Genomic DNA, 18222 nt, shown 5'->3' with positions numbered 1-18222 from the left:
AGACAGCTTTTGAACTGTGGTGTTGGAGAAGACTCTTGAGAGTCCCTTGGACTGCAAGGAGATCCAACCAGTCCATTCTGAAGGGAGATCAGCCCTGGGATTTCTTTGGAAGGAATGATGCTAAAGCTGAAACTCCAGTACTTTGGCCACCTCATGGGAAGAGTTGACTCATTGGAAAAGACTCTGATGCTGGGAGGGACTGGGGGCAAGAGGAGAAGGGGACGACAGAGGATGAGATGGCTGGATGGCATCACTGACTTGATGGACGTGCGTCTCAGTGAACTCCGGGAGTTGGTGATGGACAGGGAGGCCTGGCATGCTGCGATTCATGGGGTCGCAAAGAGTCGGACACGACTGAGCGACTGATCTGATCTGACACGTCTCCCTCACTTCATGTACCCTTTTTGAACAACAGGTTATTGTTTCCCTTGGTTTTTTCCAGACTTGGAAAAAAGATTTAAAGAGACTTTATTTTTCCCCTTATAACAAAAAATAAAACAGAACAATTTCCTTACTGAATATTGAAGTATGTGAATTTCCTGTTTTGTTTTGTTTTGTTTTGTTTTGTTTTGCTTTTGGTGGGTATTAATGCCATAATGACAATAGCTTGTGTCACAAGAGGCTACTGAATATAATAACATTTAGCAGTTTTACTGACACATATTTTACAGTTAGAATTACATTAACCTGTATATAGCAATCAAGTCTGTAAAGTTTACTCAATTTCATTTTGTTACAAATAGTTTGCAGTGTTCAACTGTTTGTCATACTACCTGTGATTTAAGCAGATAGATGAATATTTTTTGTAACCAAAATTTAGTAGCTTTGAATTGAGGTAAGAAGCTATCAAACAGGTAGACATTTGAGATCAATAATTGTTCTATTTCAGATGCCTTAAATAATAGAATCTCGAGTGAGTGTTGAATTTCTCAGATGGTCATATGCTTACTCTTCTAAACTAAAAAATGGAACAGGGAGATGGAGTGAGGGAAGGAAGGAAGAAAAAGGAGAAAGAATGACATGTTATGCAACGGATGGTTTTATTTAATGAAAAACAATTTTGTAATATTATCCTGTAATATTCATGCCATAGCACTTTTTGCATTTTATTATAATTATTTCTTTTACTGTTTATCTTCACTCAATCCTAAAGTTTGTATAGGCAGGGATCATGTCTTTCTTGCTCATTACTGAAATCCCCAGCACAATATCTATATATCTATAACGCTATATTTGTCTCTATATGGGTATTATATATATTCAAATAATATCAATTTTATTGAGGTATAATTGATGTACAGTATAAGTTTCAGGTGTACAACATAGCAATTCATAATTTTTAAAGGCTATATTCTATTTAGTTATTTTCAAGTATTGACTATACAAGGACCTACTGTATAGCACATGAAACTGTATTCAATATCTTTTAATGACCTATAGTGGAAAAGAATCTGAAAAGAATTATGAACAGGAAACAAATTTTATATAATTTTATTTTTTAAAAGGTCACTCTGTGTGAGGAGACTGAGTTATAGGGGTTAAGAGTAAAAGAAGGGCCACTATTTGGGAGAGGTGAGTAGCTTAGATTAGGATTGTAGTGGTGGCAGAAGGGGAAACAAGATTCAGGATATATTTGAAAGTGGAGCAGTGAGGACTTGCTGATGCATTCAGTGTTGGGTGTAAGAGAGATGATCCAATATTGCATAATGGGTAGCTGTAAATAGCAAATAAGTGTAGAATGAATTGTATAGCTCAAAGGAGAGGATGGAGCTGGAGATACACATTTGAAAGTTACAAATGCCATTCGGGTGGCATTTAAAGCCATGTGACTAGATAAGCTCTTCAAAGGGGCGAGTGAAGAATGAGAAGACTTAAAGGCAGAGCTCTGGGTCACTTCAATGAAGACACTGAGAGCAGAGGAGGAGGATGCAACAGAGAGGAAGAGGTCCCAGAGACAGGAGGAAATTCTGGAGCATGGGGAGTCCTCGAAGTCAAGTGGGAAAGTGTTTTAAAGTGGAAAAGTGTTTTAAAGTGGAATTAGACTATTGCTGTCAAGTGTTCAAAAACAGTGACGTCTGAGACTACCCATTATAAGTTGTGGGTGACCTTTTAAGTTGCTAGCTTGAAATTTTCAGAAGCCTTTCTTGAAAACCTGACATTTCTCTCAAGCACTGCCTCCTTGGAGGGATCACTTAACCTCTGATTTTCATTCTCTTTTTTTTCCTCTTGTCTCTTCTTCACGACTTTTCATCATCTTCCCCACTCAATGAAGCAAGTAACTACTCTGTCTCCCTTTCAAAGTGAACAAGTGTTATTTTCCAGAGCAGCCCCATTTAGGAAGCCCAAGTTTTGGTTTCCAGAACAATACGATATTTACCAATTGCTCAAGGGTTATATAAATGCTTTTTGTATGAATACATGGGATATGGGAGTGGAAAGAGCAATTATTTAAAAAAATATTTAAAAATCATATATAAATTTTAAAAGATAAGTCTGAGTTTAAGGTGCCAATAGCTCTTGAATCATCATTTTAGGAGAGAGAATGCTGCTGTTTGGAAAGTGGTGTTTGGCATCAATAACCTAGACCACCCATCAACGTTCATGCAGATGCGCCTTGTGAAAACCATCATCCTGCATCCTCGCTACAGTCGAGCGGTGGTGGACTACGACATCAGCATAGTGGAGCTAAGCCAAGATATCAATGAAACAAGCTACGTCCGACCCGTCTGCTTACCCAGCCCGGATCAGTCCTTAGAACCTGATACTTATTGCTATATCACAGGCTGGGGACATATGGGCAACAAAAGTAAGTCAAGATTCTTGGGAGCATTCACCTTTCAGCTTTTAACTGGAAAACACTAGGGTACTTCCTAACCTTTGGTAATCATTTCCCATTTTCACTTATAACAGAGTCACAAATAGCATATGTGTCACTCCCTCTTCCATGCAAATTGCAGAAGTCAATACTTCATCATGCCCTTAAACCTGCAAACCCAAAGGAAACCTCAGAAGTCCCTCTCTATACCTCATTTCTCCAGGGAGCCCCTACAGATGGTTGGAGCTGACATGCAAGATCAGTCATCCCTGCCTTGTTAGGGATTGTATTGAATCTAGATTGCTTTAGGTAGGATAGTCATTTTGACAATATTGATTCTTCCAATCCATGTTTGTGTTATCTTTGATTTCATTCATTAGTGTCTTATAGTTTTCTGAGTACATGTCTTTTGTCTCCTTAGGTAGGTTTATTCCTAGGTATTTTATTCTTTTTGATGAGATGGTAAATGTGATTGTTTCCCTGATTTCTGTTTCTGATCTTTTGTTGTTTGTGTATAGGAAGGCAAGAGATTTTTGTGTATTAATTTTATATCCTGCACCTTCACCAAATTCATTGATAAGCTCTAGTAGTTTTCTGGTAGGATCTTTAGGATTTTCTATGTATAATATCAGGGCTTACCTGGTAGCTCAGAGGTTAAAGCGTCTGCCTGAAATGCAGGAGACCAAGGTTCGATCCCTGGGTTGGGAAGATCCCCTGGAGAAAGAAATGGCAACCCACTCCAGTACTCTTGCCTGGAAAATCCCATGGACAGAGGAGTCTGGTAGGCTACAGTCCACGGGGTCGCAAAGAGTCGGACACGACTGAGTGACTTTGCAAACAGTGAGAGTTTTTTCTTCTTTTCCAATGAGGATTCCTTTTGTCTTCTCTGATAGCCGTGGCTAGGACTTTAAAAACTATGGTGATTATTCATAGTGGCAAAAGTAGACATTTTTGTCTTGTTTCTGATCTTAGAGGAAATACTCTTTTTTTCACCATTGAGAACATACAGAAATTTAGAACTTTGTACTGCTGTCTCTCAGCTGCCTGTAAAGGACTCTTACTTTGCTTGACCTGTTAAAAGTTTAGAATAAGAATTTAATCGATATTTTCTTTAATAGTAAGCACTGGCCATGCCAACTACGTCAGGGTAGTACTGTAGCTCTCAGGGATGATGATACATGTCGGTGTCCTGTTACCCACCTTTTGTTGTTTAGTCACCAAGTCGTGTTTGACTCTTTGTAACTCTATAGACTGTAGCCTGCCAGGGCCCCTGTCCATGGGATTTCCCAGGCAAGAAGTTTCAGACAAGCTGGAAATCACACATTCTCTCTGCTGACACTAAGGGACACTTTTCCCTTTGGACATCTTTCTGACACATCTTCTAGGATTAAAGGTCCTGATCTAATGATGGCTACTATAGCACGTGGTGAGATAACATTGTTTAAACCAAGGATGGGGCAACCATTCCCCTGTTACTCTGAACAGATGATCTAAACTTTAGCAGAATGGACTCACATGCTTAGCTGTCACACAGCGGACAGCCTCCATCTGGGGCAGAGCTCTGGCTTGATTATTTTAATTGTAATACCAATTGTTTATGTTGCCACATGTAATAAGAGAGGGAGGCAGTTCCCTGGTGGGGCTAGTGGTTAAGATTCAGTGCTTACACTGCAGAGGCCTGGGTTCCATATCTGGCAGGGGATCCATCCTGCATGCTGTGTAGTGCAACCAAAACACAAAAAATAAATTAGAAAACCCATTTGTAAAAAATGAAAGGGAAACCATGAGCCAGGTTACTTAACCAGTCTGTGCCTCCATTTTCTCATTAACAAAATGGAGGCATTTGACTAATGGAATGACTATCAGCACTTCTAATTGGAAAAGTTTGAGTCTAAATGAGCTTTGTCTTTGAAATAACATTCTAAGAATATGGTTTTCTTGATATAAAAATGTAATGATTTCCTGTATGACTAGCCTAATTTTTGAGTCATTTTACCCTCATGTTTTATTTCTTTCTCTTAAAAAAAAAAAAAAATCCAGTGCCTTTTAAGCTGCAAGAGGGAGAAGTACGTGTTATTTCTCTGGAACAATGTCAGTCTTACTTTGACATGAAGACCATCACCAACCGGATGATCTGTGCTGGCTATGAGTCTGGCACGGTTGACTCATGCATGGTAAGTTGCTCAGTGCTTACCAAAGAGATTCAATTCTGCAATAGGTTCAGTGGGTCCATATAGGCTCATTATTATTCATGTGTGGCTCTTTGGGAAAGTTTTTTTGAAAATAATTTGTTATGTTTCCAGTATCTCTTCTAAATACTTTTGAATAACTCACTGAATTCTCACAATCATCACTTGTGGAACAAGGGACCATAGAGGTTAAGTAATTTACCCCATATCACCCAGGACTAAGGTGGTAGAATGAAGTTATGAATGTGCTTGGCCACTAACTATCCTAGAAGCAAGGATTAATGTGAACACATGTCTCTGTATTGCCAATATGACCTGGAGGTTCACTAAGAACTAGGGCCTCAGGACAGCTCTCTACAGCACTTTTCAGACAGGGATGCTCCACAGTGCACTGCAAATGTTCAAGTTTGTCTTAGTCTAATTTTACGCAGCTTTTTTGTTGTTGTTAATTCTATTTTTCTCTTACTTCAAATTGAATGAAAGTCTTTTAAAAACCAAAGCGAAACAGAGTTTGTTATTTTGCCAGGCAGGCCTAACCTCAACTGTATAATGAAATGGTAACTGCTAAAGGGAGGGGATGGAAGGCTGATTCTTGAAAGAGAAATTAAGGCCCAACATAGACATGGGTGTGGTCATGCTCATATAATAATGTCTAATAAGAACTGGGTCCTGTCAACTTCTTTAGTGGTGGCAGTTCCACACTGTGGGCATCTTAGACACATACCAGACGCTCTCTAACAAAACCCCAGGTAGAAAAGGAGAGAGACAAAAGGCTACTTTTTTACCAAGTCTATTCATCAGAACCTCTCATTATCTTCCTCAACTGCCTCAACAGGACACATCGCAGGCCATGGTCCTCTGTTAAGGTCTAGAAACCATGGGACTCAATATTGAAACCAAACTTTGGCCTGAAGTCTAATATTATGAAAAGGAAAAGAGGACCAAATTGTGCCTTTATCTCTGTATCCTTCTTTCATTTCGAATTGCTGCTGCTTCACTTGTTTTCCAGCTAACATGTCTACCTATCTCACTAAGCTTAGCTCAAAATCTACTCTTAAGGGGATCCTATGTTCCCCTCCAGCTGGAAGCAATCGCTCATTCTTTTGAAGACTCCTTTATTTATAGCCCTTAGATTTTGCTTTCATGTAAAGTTTTTCTCATTATCCAAGTGGACTTTTGGCCCTTTTATGGTAAAAATAGCTCCTTACTTGTTTAGACATTAGCACAGAATCCTCCAAAAAATTGATTCTAAATAATTATGTGGCTAAGTTTCTGATCTGGAAACGTAGGGATGCTGTAAACATACCCCATTTTAATAACTAGCATAAATAAGTGGTGGTAGTGGTGGTTCAGTCACTAAGTTGTGTAGCACAGCATAAATCAGGATCTTAATTCTTTTATATAAGAGGAGATGAAAAGACTGGAATATGTCTAATCAAAATGTTTCCAGTAAATTTTGCTTAAAAATCAATCAGGCTTTCAGACAGAACAATTTAGTCAGCCCCTTGAAAGGCCTATGCTTATTGGCTGGGCTTGTGTGCTCAGTTGTGTCTGACTCTTTGTGACTTCATGGACTGTAGCCCACCAGGTTCCTCTGTCCATGGATGTTTCCAGGCAAGAATATGGAGTGGGCTGCCATTTCCTCCTCCAGGGGCTCTTCCTGACCTAGGGTTTGAACCCATGTCTCCTGCCTTGGCAGGCAGACTCTTTACCACTGAGCCACCAGGGCTTCTCATTAGTTAGGTTTATGGCATTGGTAAGTTATGAATATGATGATCACTACTTCTAGGAAATGGCATGATATATTCAAACCTGAAAGAGAAAATGTTCAATCTAGGATACTCTACCTAGAAAGATTATCATTTAGAATAGAAAAAGATAAAGAATTTCTCAGACAAGCAAAAACTAAAAGAATTGAGCAATATTAAACCAACCTTAAATATTAAAGGGTCTTCTCTAAGTAGAAAAGAAGCAACAATCTATTGGAAAGGAAAAAAAAAATCACAGGAGGAGAAGCAAATATGTAAAAGGATTGTTCAGTTCAGTCGATCAGCTGTGTCCGACTCTTTGTGACCCCATGAACCGCAGCACACCAGGCATCCCTGTCCATCACCAACTCCTGGAGTCCATCTAAACCCATGTCCATTGAGTCAATGATACCATCCAACCATCTCATCCTCTGTTGTCCCCTTCTCCTATTGCCCTCAATCTTTCCCAGCATCAGGGTCTTTTCAAATGAGTCAGCTCTTTGCATCAGGTGGCCAAAGTATTGGAGTTTTAGCCCCAAGAAAATGAAATACAAAAAAGCAAAATGGCGGTCTGAGGAGGCCTTACAAATAGGTGTGAAAAGAAGAGAAGCAAAAAGCAAAGGAGAAAAGGAAAGCTATACCCATTTGAATGCAGAGTTCCAAAGAATAGCAAGGAGAGATAAGAAAGCCTTCCTCAGCGATCAATGCAAAGAAATAGAGAAAAACAACAGAATGGGAAAGACTAGAGATCTCTTCAAGAAAATTAGAGATACCAAGGGAACATTTCATGCAAAGATGGGCTCAATAAAGGACAGAAATGGTGTGGACCTAACAGAAGCAGAAGATATTAAGAAGAGGTGGCAAGAATACACAGAAGAACTATACAAACAAGATCTTCACAACCCATATAATCATGATGGTGTGATCTGGCTCACCTAGAGCCAGACATCCTGGAATGTGAAGTCAAGTGGGCTTTAGGAAGCATCACTATGAACAAAGCTAGTGGAGGTGATGGAATTCCAGTTGAGCTATTTCAAATCCTAAAAGATGATGCTGTGAAAGTGCCACACTCAATATGCCAGCAAATTTGGAAAACTCAGCAGTGGCCACAGGACTGGAAAAGGTCAGTTTTCATTCCAATCCCAAAGAAAGGCAATGCCAAAGAATGCTCAAACTACTGCACAAATGCACTCATCTCACACACTAGTAAAGTAATGCTCAAAATTCTCCAAGCCAGGCTTCAGCAATATGTGAACTGTGAACTTCCAGATGTTCAAGCTGGTTTTAGAAAAGGCAGAGGAACCAGAGATCAAACTACCAACATCTGCTGGATCATGGAAAAAGCAAGAGAATTCCAGAAAAACATCTATTTCTGCTTTATTGACTATGCCAAAGCCTTTGACTGTATGGATCACAATAAACTGTGGAAAATTCTCAAAGAGATGGGAATACCGAAGCACCTGACCTGCCTCTTGAGAAACCTGTATGCAGGTCAGGAAGCAACAGTTAGAACTGGACATGGGAACAACAGACTGGTTCCAAATAGGAAAAGGAGTCCATCAAGGCTGTATGTTGTCACCCTGCTTATTTAACTTCTATGCAGAGTACATCATGAGAAACGCTGGCTAGAGGAAGCACAAGCTGGAATGAAGAGTGCCAGGAGAAGTATCAATAACCTCAGATATGCAGATGACACCACCCTTATGGCAGAAGAAGAACTAAAGAGCCTCTTGATGAAAGTGAAAGAGGAGAGTGAAAAAGTTGGCTTAAAGCTCAACATTCAGAAAACTAAGATCATGGCATCTGGTCCCATCACTTCATGGGGAAATAGTGTAAACAGTGGCTGACTTTATTTTTCTGGGCTCCAAAATCACTGTAGATGGTGATTGCAGCCATGAAATTAAAAGACACTTACTCCTTGGAAGGAAAGTTATGACCAATCCAGACAGCATATTAAAAAGCAGAGACATTACTTTGTCAACAAAGGTCCGTCTAGTCAAGGCTATGGTTTTTCCAGTGGTCATATATGACTGTGAGAGTTGGACTATAAAGAAAGCTGAGCACCGGAGAATTGATGCTTTTGAACTGTGGTGCTGGAGAAGATTCTTCAGAGTCCCTCAGACTGCAAGGAGATCCAACCAGTCCATCCTAAAGGAGATCAGTCTTGGGTATTCGTTCATTGGTAGGACTGATGTTGAAACTGAAAAGGACTGAAGATCACTTAAATATGCAAGTACAGAGATTAAAAAGCAATCAGAATTTTTGTAAAAGTGACTATAATAAATTTAAAGCAAGTAGCTATAGTAATGGGTCAACATATTTGAACGCCATAGTAATCACAAATTAAACACATAGAAAATAGTTTCACAAAAACCTAAAAGGAAGGAACTCAAGCATACTTCAAAAGAAAATCATCAAAGCACAAAAGGAAAAACAAAAAGAAATGAACTCAAAGAACTATAAAAACAACTGGAATAAGGTTTAAAATGGTAATATGTACATATATATTTTTATTTTATATTGGGGTATAGGTGAGTTACTGTATTGTGTTAGTTTCAGGTGTACAGGAAAGTGGTTCAGTTATAGCCATTCTTTATCAGATTCTTTCCCCATGTATGCTATTACATAACATTAAGTAGAATTCCCTGTGCTATACAGTAGGTCGTTGTTAGTGATCTGTTTTCTACATTGTAGTGTGTATATGTTAATTCCAGACTCCTAATTTGTCCCCCTCCCCACCTTTCCCCTTTGATAACTATGTTTGTTTTCTAAGCCTGGGGGTCTATTTCTGTTTTGTAAATAAGTTCATTTATATCATCTCTTTAGATTCCAAATATAAGTGATGTGATATTTGTCTTTCTCTGACATAATTCAATTAGTGTGATAATCTCCAGGTCCATCCATGATGGTGCAAATAGCTTTATTTCATTCTTTTTCATGGCTGAATAATAATTCATCATATATATGTAGTATATTTTCTTTACCTATCATTCTATTGGCAGTTAGGTTGCTTCCATGTTTTGGCTATTGTATATAGTGCTGCAATTGAATACTGGGGTGCATGTATCTTTTTGCATTTTTTCCCCAGATATATGTCCAGGAGTTGCTGGATCACATGGTAACTTTTAGTTTTTTAAGGAACTTCTGTACTATTCTTCATAGTGATTGTACCAATTTACATTCCCACCTACAGTACAGGAAGGGTTACCTTTTCTCCACACCCTCTTCAGCATCTGTTGTTTGTAGACTTTGATAATGGCTCTTCTGACTAGTCTGAGTTGATACTACAGTGTAGTTTTGATTTGCATTTCTCTAATAATTAGCAACGTTGAATATCTTTTCATGTTCTTTTTGGTCATTTGTAACACTTCTTTAGAGAAATGTTTCTCTTCTGCCCATTTTTGATTGGGTTGTTTGATTTTTTTGATATTGAGCTTCATGAGCTGTTTGTATATTTTGGAGATTAATTCCTTGTTAGTTGCATCCTTTGCAAATATTTTCTCCCATTTTTGTAAGTTGTCTTTTTGTTTTGGTGGTTTCCTTTGCTGTGCAAAAGATTTTAAATTTAATTAATCTCATTTGGTTATTGTTTTTATCTTCATTACTATAGGAGGTGGATTGAAAACGATCTTGCTGTGGTTTATATCAAACAGTGTTCTGTCTATGTTTTCCTCTATGAGTTTTGTAATATCCAGTCTTACATTTAGGTCTTTGAGTTTATTTTTGTGCATGGTGTTAAGGAGTATTTTAATTTCATTCTTTTATATGTAGCTCTCCAATTTTCCTAGCACCACTTACTGAAGAAGAGACTGTCTTTTCTCCATTGTATATTCTTGCTTTCTTTGTCATATTAATTGACCATAGTTATTTGGACTTATTTCTAGGCTTTCTATCCTGTTGCATTGATCTATAAGACTGTCTTTGGGCCAGTACCATACTGCTTTGATTACTATAGCTTTACAATATATTCTGAAGTAACAGAGCCTGATTTCTCAGCTTTTCTTTCTTTCTCAAGATTGCTTTGGTTATTTGGGATCTTTTGTGTTTCCATACAAGTTATAAGATTTTTTTTGTTCTAGATCTGCAAAAAATGACATAGTAATTTGATAGGGATTGCATTGAATCTGTAGATTACCTTGGGTAATATAGTCATTTGGACAATACTGATTCTTCTAATCCATGAACATGGTAGGTATATCTTTCCATTTATTTGTGTTTTCTTCAATTTGTTACATCAGTATCTTATAGTTTTATGAGTAGAGGTCTTTTGTCTCCTTAGGTATGTTTATTCCAAGGTATTTTATTTTTTTGATGAAACAGTAAATGGGATTGTTTCCTTAATTTCTCTTTCTGACCTTACATTGTTAGTGTCTAGAGATTCAACATATTTCTGTGTATTAATTTTGTATCCTGCAACTGTACCAAATTCATTGATGAGTTCTAATAGTTTTCTTGTAGCATCTTTAGGATTTTCTACATGTAGTTATCATGTCATCTGCAAACAGTGACAATTTTACTTTTCATAATTTGGATTACTATTCTTTTTCTTCTCTGATTGCTATTGCTGGGACTCTCAAAACTATGTTGAGTAGAAGTGGCAAGATAAGACATCTTTGTCTTGTACCTAATTTTAGAGGAAATGGTTTCAGCTTTTCACCATTGAGTATGATGTTTAGCTGTGGGTTTGTCACATGCTGTGCTGTGCTCAGTTGTGTCTGATTCTTTGTGACCCCATAGACTGTAGCCTGCCAGCCTCCTCTGTCCATGGGGATTCTCCAGGCAAGAATACTGGAGTGAGTTGCCATGTCCTCCTCCAGGGGAATCTTTCCAACCCAGGTATTGAATCCAGGTCTCCCACACTGCAGGTAGATTCTTTACCGACTGAGCCACCAGGGAAGCCCAAGAATACTGGAGTGGGTAGCCTATCCCCTCTCTGGGGGATCTTCCTGATCCAGGAAATTGAACCAGGGTAGCCCATATATGCCTTTATTATGCTGAGTTATGTTCCCTCTATGCCCACTTTTAAAAAATGGGTATGGAGTTTTGTCCAAAGCTTTTTCTACATTTATTGAGATGATAATATGGTTTTTATTGTTCAACTTGCTAATGTTCACACCACAAAGTGGGTATAGAGGGACTATATCTCAACATAATAAAAGTGACTTGTGACAAACTTACAGCCAGCATAATACCCAATGGTGAAAAACTGAAAACCTTGAAGGGGAAGAAAACTGTCATTATTTGCAGATGATATGATACTCTATATAGAGAATCCTAAAGTCTCCATACAAAAACTATTAGAACTAATAAATGAATTCAGCCAGGTAACAGAATACAAGATTCATATACAGAAAGCTATTGCATTTCTTTACACTAAATGGAATATCAGAAAGAAAAAATTGAAAAAAAAATCATTTTTAAAATCATGTTAAAAAATACGTTAGAATAAACTTAACCAAGGAGGTGAAAACTCCTATGTACTGAAAACTAAAACATTGTAAAGAACACTGAAGATGATTCAAAGAAATGGAAAGATATCCAATGCTCTAGGATTGAAAGAATTAGTATTGTAAAAATGGTCATACTACCCAAAGCAATCTACATATTTAATGCCACCCCTGTTAAAATATCCTGATCAGTGAAGAACTGACTCTTTCCCTGATGCTGGGAAAGATTGAAGGTGGGAGGAGAAGGGGACGGCAGATGATGAGATGGCTGGATAGCATCACCAACTCAATGGACCTTAGTTTGAATAAACTCCAGGAGTTGGTGATGGACAGGGAGGCCTGGTATGCTACAGTCCATGGGGGTTGCAGAGTCAGACATGACTGAGCGACTGAACTGAACTGTCAAAATACTTGTGACTTTTATTTGTTCTAGTTCTGTTAAAAAAAAAAAAAAATTCTAAAATTTATGTGGAATCACAGAGGATCCAGAATTGACAAAGCAACTCTGAGAAAAAAACAAAACTTGGAGACATACTCATTCTAGATTATACTACAAAGCTACAGTAATCAAAATAGCATGGTAACAGACATATGGATCAGTGGAACAGGATACAGGCCAAAAATAAACCCACACATTTATGGTAAATCTCTGAGGCAAGAATACAATGCAGAGAAGACAATTTCTTCAATAAGTGGTGTTGGGAAAGCTGGACAGCTACATGTAAATCAATGAAATTACAACAAAAATTATACATAATTATTATAATTATACAAAAATTAACTCAAAAGAGTTTAAAGACCTAAATATAAGACATGCCACAAAACTCCTAGAAGATTACATAGGCAAAACATTCTTTGATATAAATTGTAGCAATACTTTTTTAGGTCAGCCTCCCAAAGCAAAAGAAATAGAAGCAAAAGCAAACTAGTGGCGCCTGATGAGAAGAACTGACTCATTGGAAAAGACCCTGATGCTGGGAAAGACTGAAGGCAGGAGGAGAAGGAAACAACAGAGGATGAGATGGTTGGATGGCATCACTGACTCTGGGGACATGAGTTTGAATAGGCTCTGGGAGTTGGTGATGGATAGGGAAGCCTGGCGTGCTGTAGTCCATGGGGGTTGCAAAGAGTCGAACATGACTGAGCAACTGAACTGAAAAAATAATGAATCTATATATACAACAGAAACAGATTTACAGACATAGAAAACAAACATAGATACCAAAGCAGGGAGGGATAAATTATAACAATTATTATTATATATTTAAATATTTATATTTATATAAGTAGTAACATGTAAATAATAATTATTAACCTGTAGTTATTTCATGAGAATTAAATAAACTAACACAGGGAAGGTGTTTGGGAGAGCATCGATAAACATGATTTCTATTTCTCAACATTACCAAGTGGGAGGACCATAGATACACTTCCAAGTTTGAAATTCTTGCAAAGCAAGGAGTATTTTGTAAATATCTGTCATGAGTCCACATACTTATTTTCTACAGTATCTATCCTTCTCTTTTGAAGCCATGCAGAACACATCTCTCATAGTCTCATCTTTTCAGATGTAGAAAATATTAGCATTTTTAAAGCCATAGTGTTTTAATTATATGTGGACAAAGAAAAGTGAATAAAACTTAACTGTAATAACTTCCCTGGTGGTTCAGATGGTAAAGCATCAGCCTACAATGCGGGAGACCTGGGTTCAATCCCTGGGTCAGGGAGATCTCCTGGAGAAGGGAATGGCAACCCACTCCAGTATTCTTGCCGCCACCTGCTCCCAACTTCCCCCCGCAAAAAAAAAAGTGGCTCAAAGAAATATTTAGCCTTCCTTGGTGGCTCAGATGGTAAAGCATCTGTCTACAATGTGGGAGACCCAGGTTTGATCCCTGGGTTGGGAAGACCCCCTGGAGAAGGAAATGGCAATCTACTCCAGTACTATTGTCTGGAAAATCCCACGGACAGAGGAGCCTGGTAGGCTACAGTCCATGGGGGTCGCAGAATCGGACATGACTGAGCGATTTCACTTTCACTTAACTATAATACCTAGACTTAAATATTAAGAATGAACGTCTCTATGCAAATGAAATCTCTATGTCTGCATTATAATAAGTTTTACTGTAATTCTTATGTGGTATTTTCTATTTAAGCATGCTAATTCTTTTCTATTAAATACAGTAAGTATTAAATTTTTCTTACCCTGAGTGTGTTTTACTTAATACATTCATTCACACAGCAAGAATCCTGGAAGTGACTTATTTTTAGATTTTTCTAGCACTATTTTTTGTGAGAAAACTTTATCCTTGAACATGTTCTACATTTATAACTGGATCAAAATTAAAAGAATTAGATCAGTTAGGGACTCAGTCCTGATATACTTAAATTAAAAAAAAAAGTTTGATATATTTTGATTAAGTGTGAGAAATGACAAAATGTCCTCCAATTTCACAGAAAAAAAAGAATATAGCCCTTTCCCAAGCCACCTCTATTCTTTAAAAGATCAAGATTTAAAATGTTCATTTGGAAGTTCTGTTTATGTAGGGGACAGCATGTTCCCTTCACACATTAACAATGAGACCTTTGTTGAAATTTTTCAGGACATTGGTTAAGCTGGGTTGGGCTTTGTTTTACCCTCAGGATAGCGTGGACACACGAGGGCTCTGATATACCAGTGACTAACATCCACCGCTCTTCATTACAGGGTGACAGTGGTGGGCCTCTAGTTTGTGAGAAGCCAGGAGGACAGTGGACATTGTTTGGCTTAACTTCATGGGGCTCCGTCTGCTTTTCCAAAGTCCTGGGGCCTGGAGTTTACAGCAACGTGACATACTTTGTCAAATGGATTGAAAGACAAATATACATCCGTACTTTTCTCCTGAACTAATTCCAAAGATGATCCGAGACTTTTTCCAGCAACATTCAAAGAAAACGGCCTTTCCGACGGTGGAGGACGTCCTATAGAGAGCTGTACAGGAGCACTTTTCATAGACAGGGATGCTCCACAGTGCACTGCAAATGGTCATGTTTGTCTCAGTCGAATTTCAGGCAGTTTTTTTTTTTTCCAGTTCTGTTTTTCTCTTACTTCAAGTTGAATGAAAATCTTTTAAAAACCAAAGCAAAACAGAGTTTGTTCTTCTGCCAGGCAGGCCTAACCTCAACTGTAAAGTGAAATGGTCAACTTGGGAAAGAGAAGAGTGTAGGCACCAGGGTAACAGGTTAGAGAAAGTTCCCTCTTGTCCAGTCGCAAAAGGACATTGAGATCCAGGCTAATGAATCTTTGCCAGCAAAATGAAAATTTCTCCAGCATAAGAGCATAGTGGCAAATTTCAATAACAACATCAGAGGCTTGCTTTTGATTTATGAAAAGCCAAGATAATTTACATGCCTAAGTTGTTATTCTTCTAAAGTTTGCATAATTCTGAGAACTTATGAAAGACAGAGCATCCACTTAGGTAGCTGAAAGAGCAAATCCCATTGACCACAAAGTTCTTTTCACATCAATATTAGCACTTAATATGAAAAGACTGACCATTTGGAATTTAAATCCAGGCTGTAATTGCATAGAAAAGTCTCCATAGACCCTTCCCAGAGTTAGGGTTTGTTCACTCTGTATCAGTTAGCCAACTGAGATTTTGACAACTGGGAAACTATTTGTGGGAAAAATTTCTGTCTTTGTGACAATGAAGTTGAGGTTAAACTTTGCTAAAGGAGGACTTGCTATAGAGTGGAGAGATGCAATTTTTTAAGGAAATTAAATTGCACCCCACACCTAAGTATTTTTCAGTTTTTCTCTGTCCAGCCATACCAATAAGGTCACAGAGATGTATTTCAAAGCACAGTAAACTTTTTGCATGAATAAAAACATTTTGTAACTTTTCTTAAAAGATATTTAATAGCTGCTGTTGCCATTTCTTCCCATTGATAATTAAAAAATTAAATATGCTTTTAAGTACTATGTCATGATGCACATCAATTTATAAAGTAATTGGTGGTTAAAGTATTTTTTTCCCCACTAAAAACCTTCAAAACACAAATATTCACATGTACCTAATTTAATTTATGGGCTTTCCTGGTGGCTCAGCAGTGAAGAATCTTCCTGCTAATGCAGGAGACACTGGTTCAATCCCTGGGTTGGGAAGATCCTCTGGAGAACAAAATGGCAACCCACTCCAGTATTCTTGCCTGGGAAATCCCATGGACAGAGGAAGCTGGCAGGCTACAGTCCATGGGGTCTCAAAGAGTCGGCCACGACTAAGCACCTAAACAACAACAAAGGATTTCCCCCACAGCCTGGGCTGCCCCAGCACCCCCAGAGACTACCTGCAGTTTTATACACGTCGTTTTGTACTCTCTTCTATGTGTTTGCATAGGTGACATTCGCAAAGCTGTCTTGACACTTTCCATGTGATTCATCTCGTTCTGTAGTTTGTATAAACCTATCGAGAATGTAAAATCCAGCAACTGAAATTATGGTCACAACTGTATGAAAACTTAAGAACCTACATCAGTTCTGTCATATAATGGAACAACTATGCTCAACTTATGTTCAGTGAAATGTATATACTGTAGTTATTTTAAATAACCCTTAATACAAATAAAATGGTATAATTTGAATTGGATGTAAAACATGGAGCAAGCCCCAGAAAATGTTTCCCACGATTATACGTTGGCAGTTTCCCACCAATCAAAATTTACTTGTCTTTTATCTCACTCCCCCAGGAACATGCTCTTTTAAATGCCACTATTTGATTAGTCTGAAAGAGTCTGCGATAATCTCTAATCACCCATTGAGTGTCCAAGGAAAACCTTAGCCCTGGTAAGAGGATAAGGATTTTTGTCTTCTAGAACACATTTTGGGAATCTAATCCAATTCCTTTATAAATCTTTTGGGGTAAAAATTAAATCACAAATATATACTGTTAATTTTTCTTGGCTACTAGGAGCAAATTGGGCTCCCTCAAATTTGGTAAAATATGCTGAATACTTACCGAAAATGCTGGAACATTAGCTTAGGAAACTTTGCATAAGAGTTATTCACTTGGAAATGAGAATCTTTAAAGGCTTTATAAAGACCCCAAATCTCTGCCTGAGGACCAGATGTGTCTCAGAATCCAGAATTTTAAAAAATTTAAAAAGCATATTAAAATGTTTAGTAGCACAGTAATAAAATTATTAATACTTTTGTGGCAAAATATATGAATAACTATATTAAATAGTCTTGTATCTGTTTAACCCATTGTATTTGTGCTTAATTTATGAAAACTTTTTTAATTTTCAGAGTTCCTGGGATTGCTGAATTGTAGGCAAGAAGTTGTAGACCCATAACATGAACTGTTGTGTACAGATAATTTATATCAGAGAGACTGACCTTTTTTTAGTCTTTTGGACTCATTCCTTAGATTCTAATCTTTTTTAAGTGAATATCTCTCTAAATTTTTATTTATCAGAAGATGATGATCTCAAGGAATAAATGCTAGTTGCTATGAAGATAACAGATGATATGACACCACTGACTTTACCATATAAGGATAGGTCAAACAATACTCTTTAAAGGTATTGCTTTGGGATTTTCCTTCTCAGTTCTGGTACCAATTACTATTGGATTTGATGAGTATCAGAGTTATGACAGCTTTTAATATATGTTATTTATTAAAAAGTTTAAAAAAATCATAAGAAAGCAGATAGCTACCTCCATTAGCCATATGGGATTTTGGATATGCTAGAAATCAGTCTGTATAAAAGACCATTTGCAATAATATTAGAAGGCTACAAAAAATATCAGACCAGAACAGTAGGCAACAGGTAGAAACTTAAGCCCTGAGAACACAGCTGCATAGTCATTAAGAAGAGCTTGATATAGACACAGAACATTAGCATGGAGATTTCATGAAGGAAGTTCTGGGTTGGCTGATAATTTTCAGATGAATGGATACAGAATTTTAAAAGAACTCGACAAGAATACATGATCTTATAATAATACCTGGCAGTTATGGTAGAAACTAGTTTCCTTGTTTCAATTA

General features: G+C 37.6%; 1 protein-coding gene across 1 annotated transcript in view; it reads left to right on the top strand.

Annotated features, from left to right (window-relative positions):
* The window catches only part of CORIN (corin, serine peptidase), a 309309-nt gene extending 291095 nt beyond the window's left edge, over positions 1–18214 (top strand). The window contains exons 20-22 of the mRNA XM_010858877.1: positions 2535–2806; positions 4856–4989; positions 14904–18214. Of these exons, the coding sequence (XP_010857179.1) occupies positions 2535–2806; positions 4856–4989; positions 14904–15086 (589 nt within the window). The 3' untranslated portion in view covers positions 15087–18214. The remainder of the gene's footprint in view (positions 1–2534; positions 2807–4855; positions 4990–14903) is intronic.
* Positions 18215–18222: the final 8 nt, after the last annotated feature.

Source organism: Bison bison, unplaced genomic scaffold, assembly GCF_000754665.1.
Source record: "Bison bison bison isolate TAMUID 2011002044 unplaced genomic scaffold, Bison_UMD1.0 scf7180017864451, whole genome shotgun sequence".
Lineage (NCBI taxonomy): Eukaryota > Metazoa > Chordata > Mammalia > Artiodactyla > Bovidae > Bison > Bison bison.
Note: the sequence above shows the minus strand (reverse complement) of the source record. Positions and strands in the feature narration are given on the sequence as shown.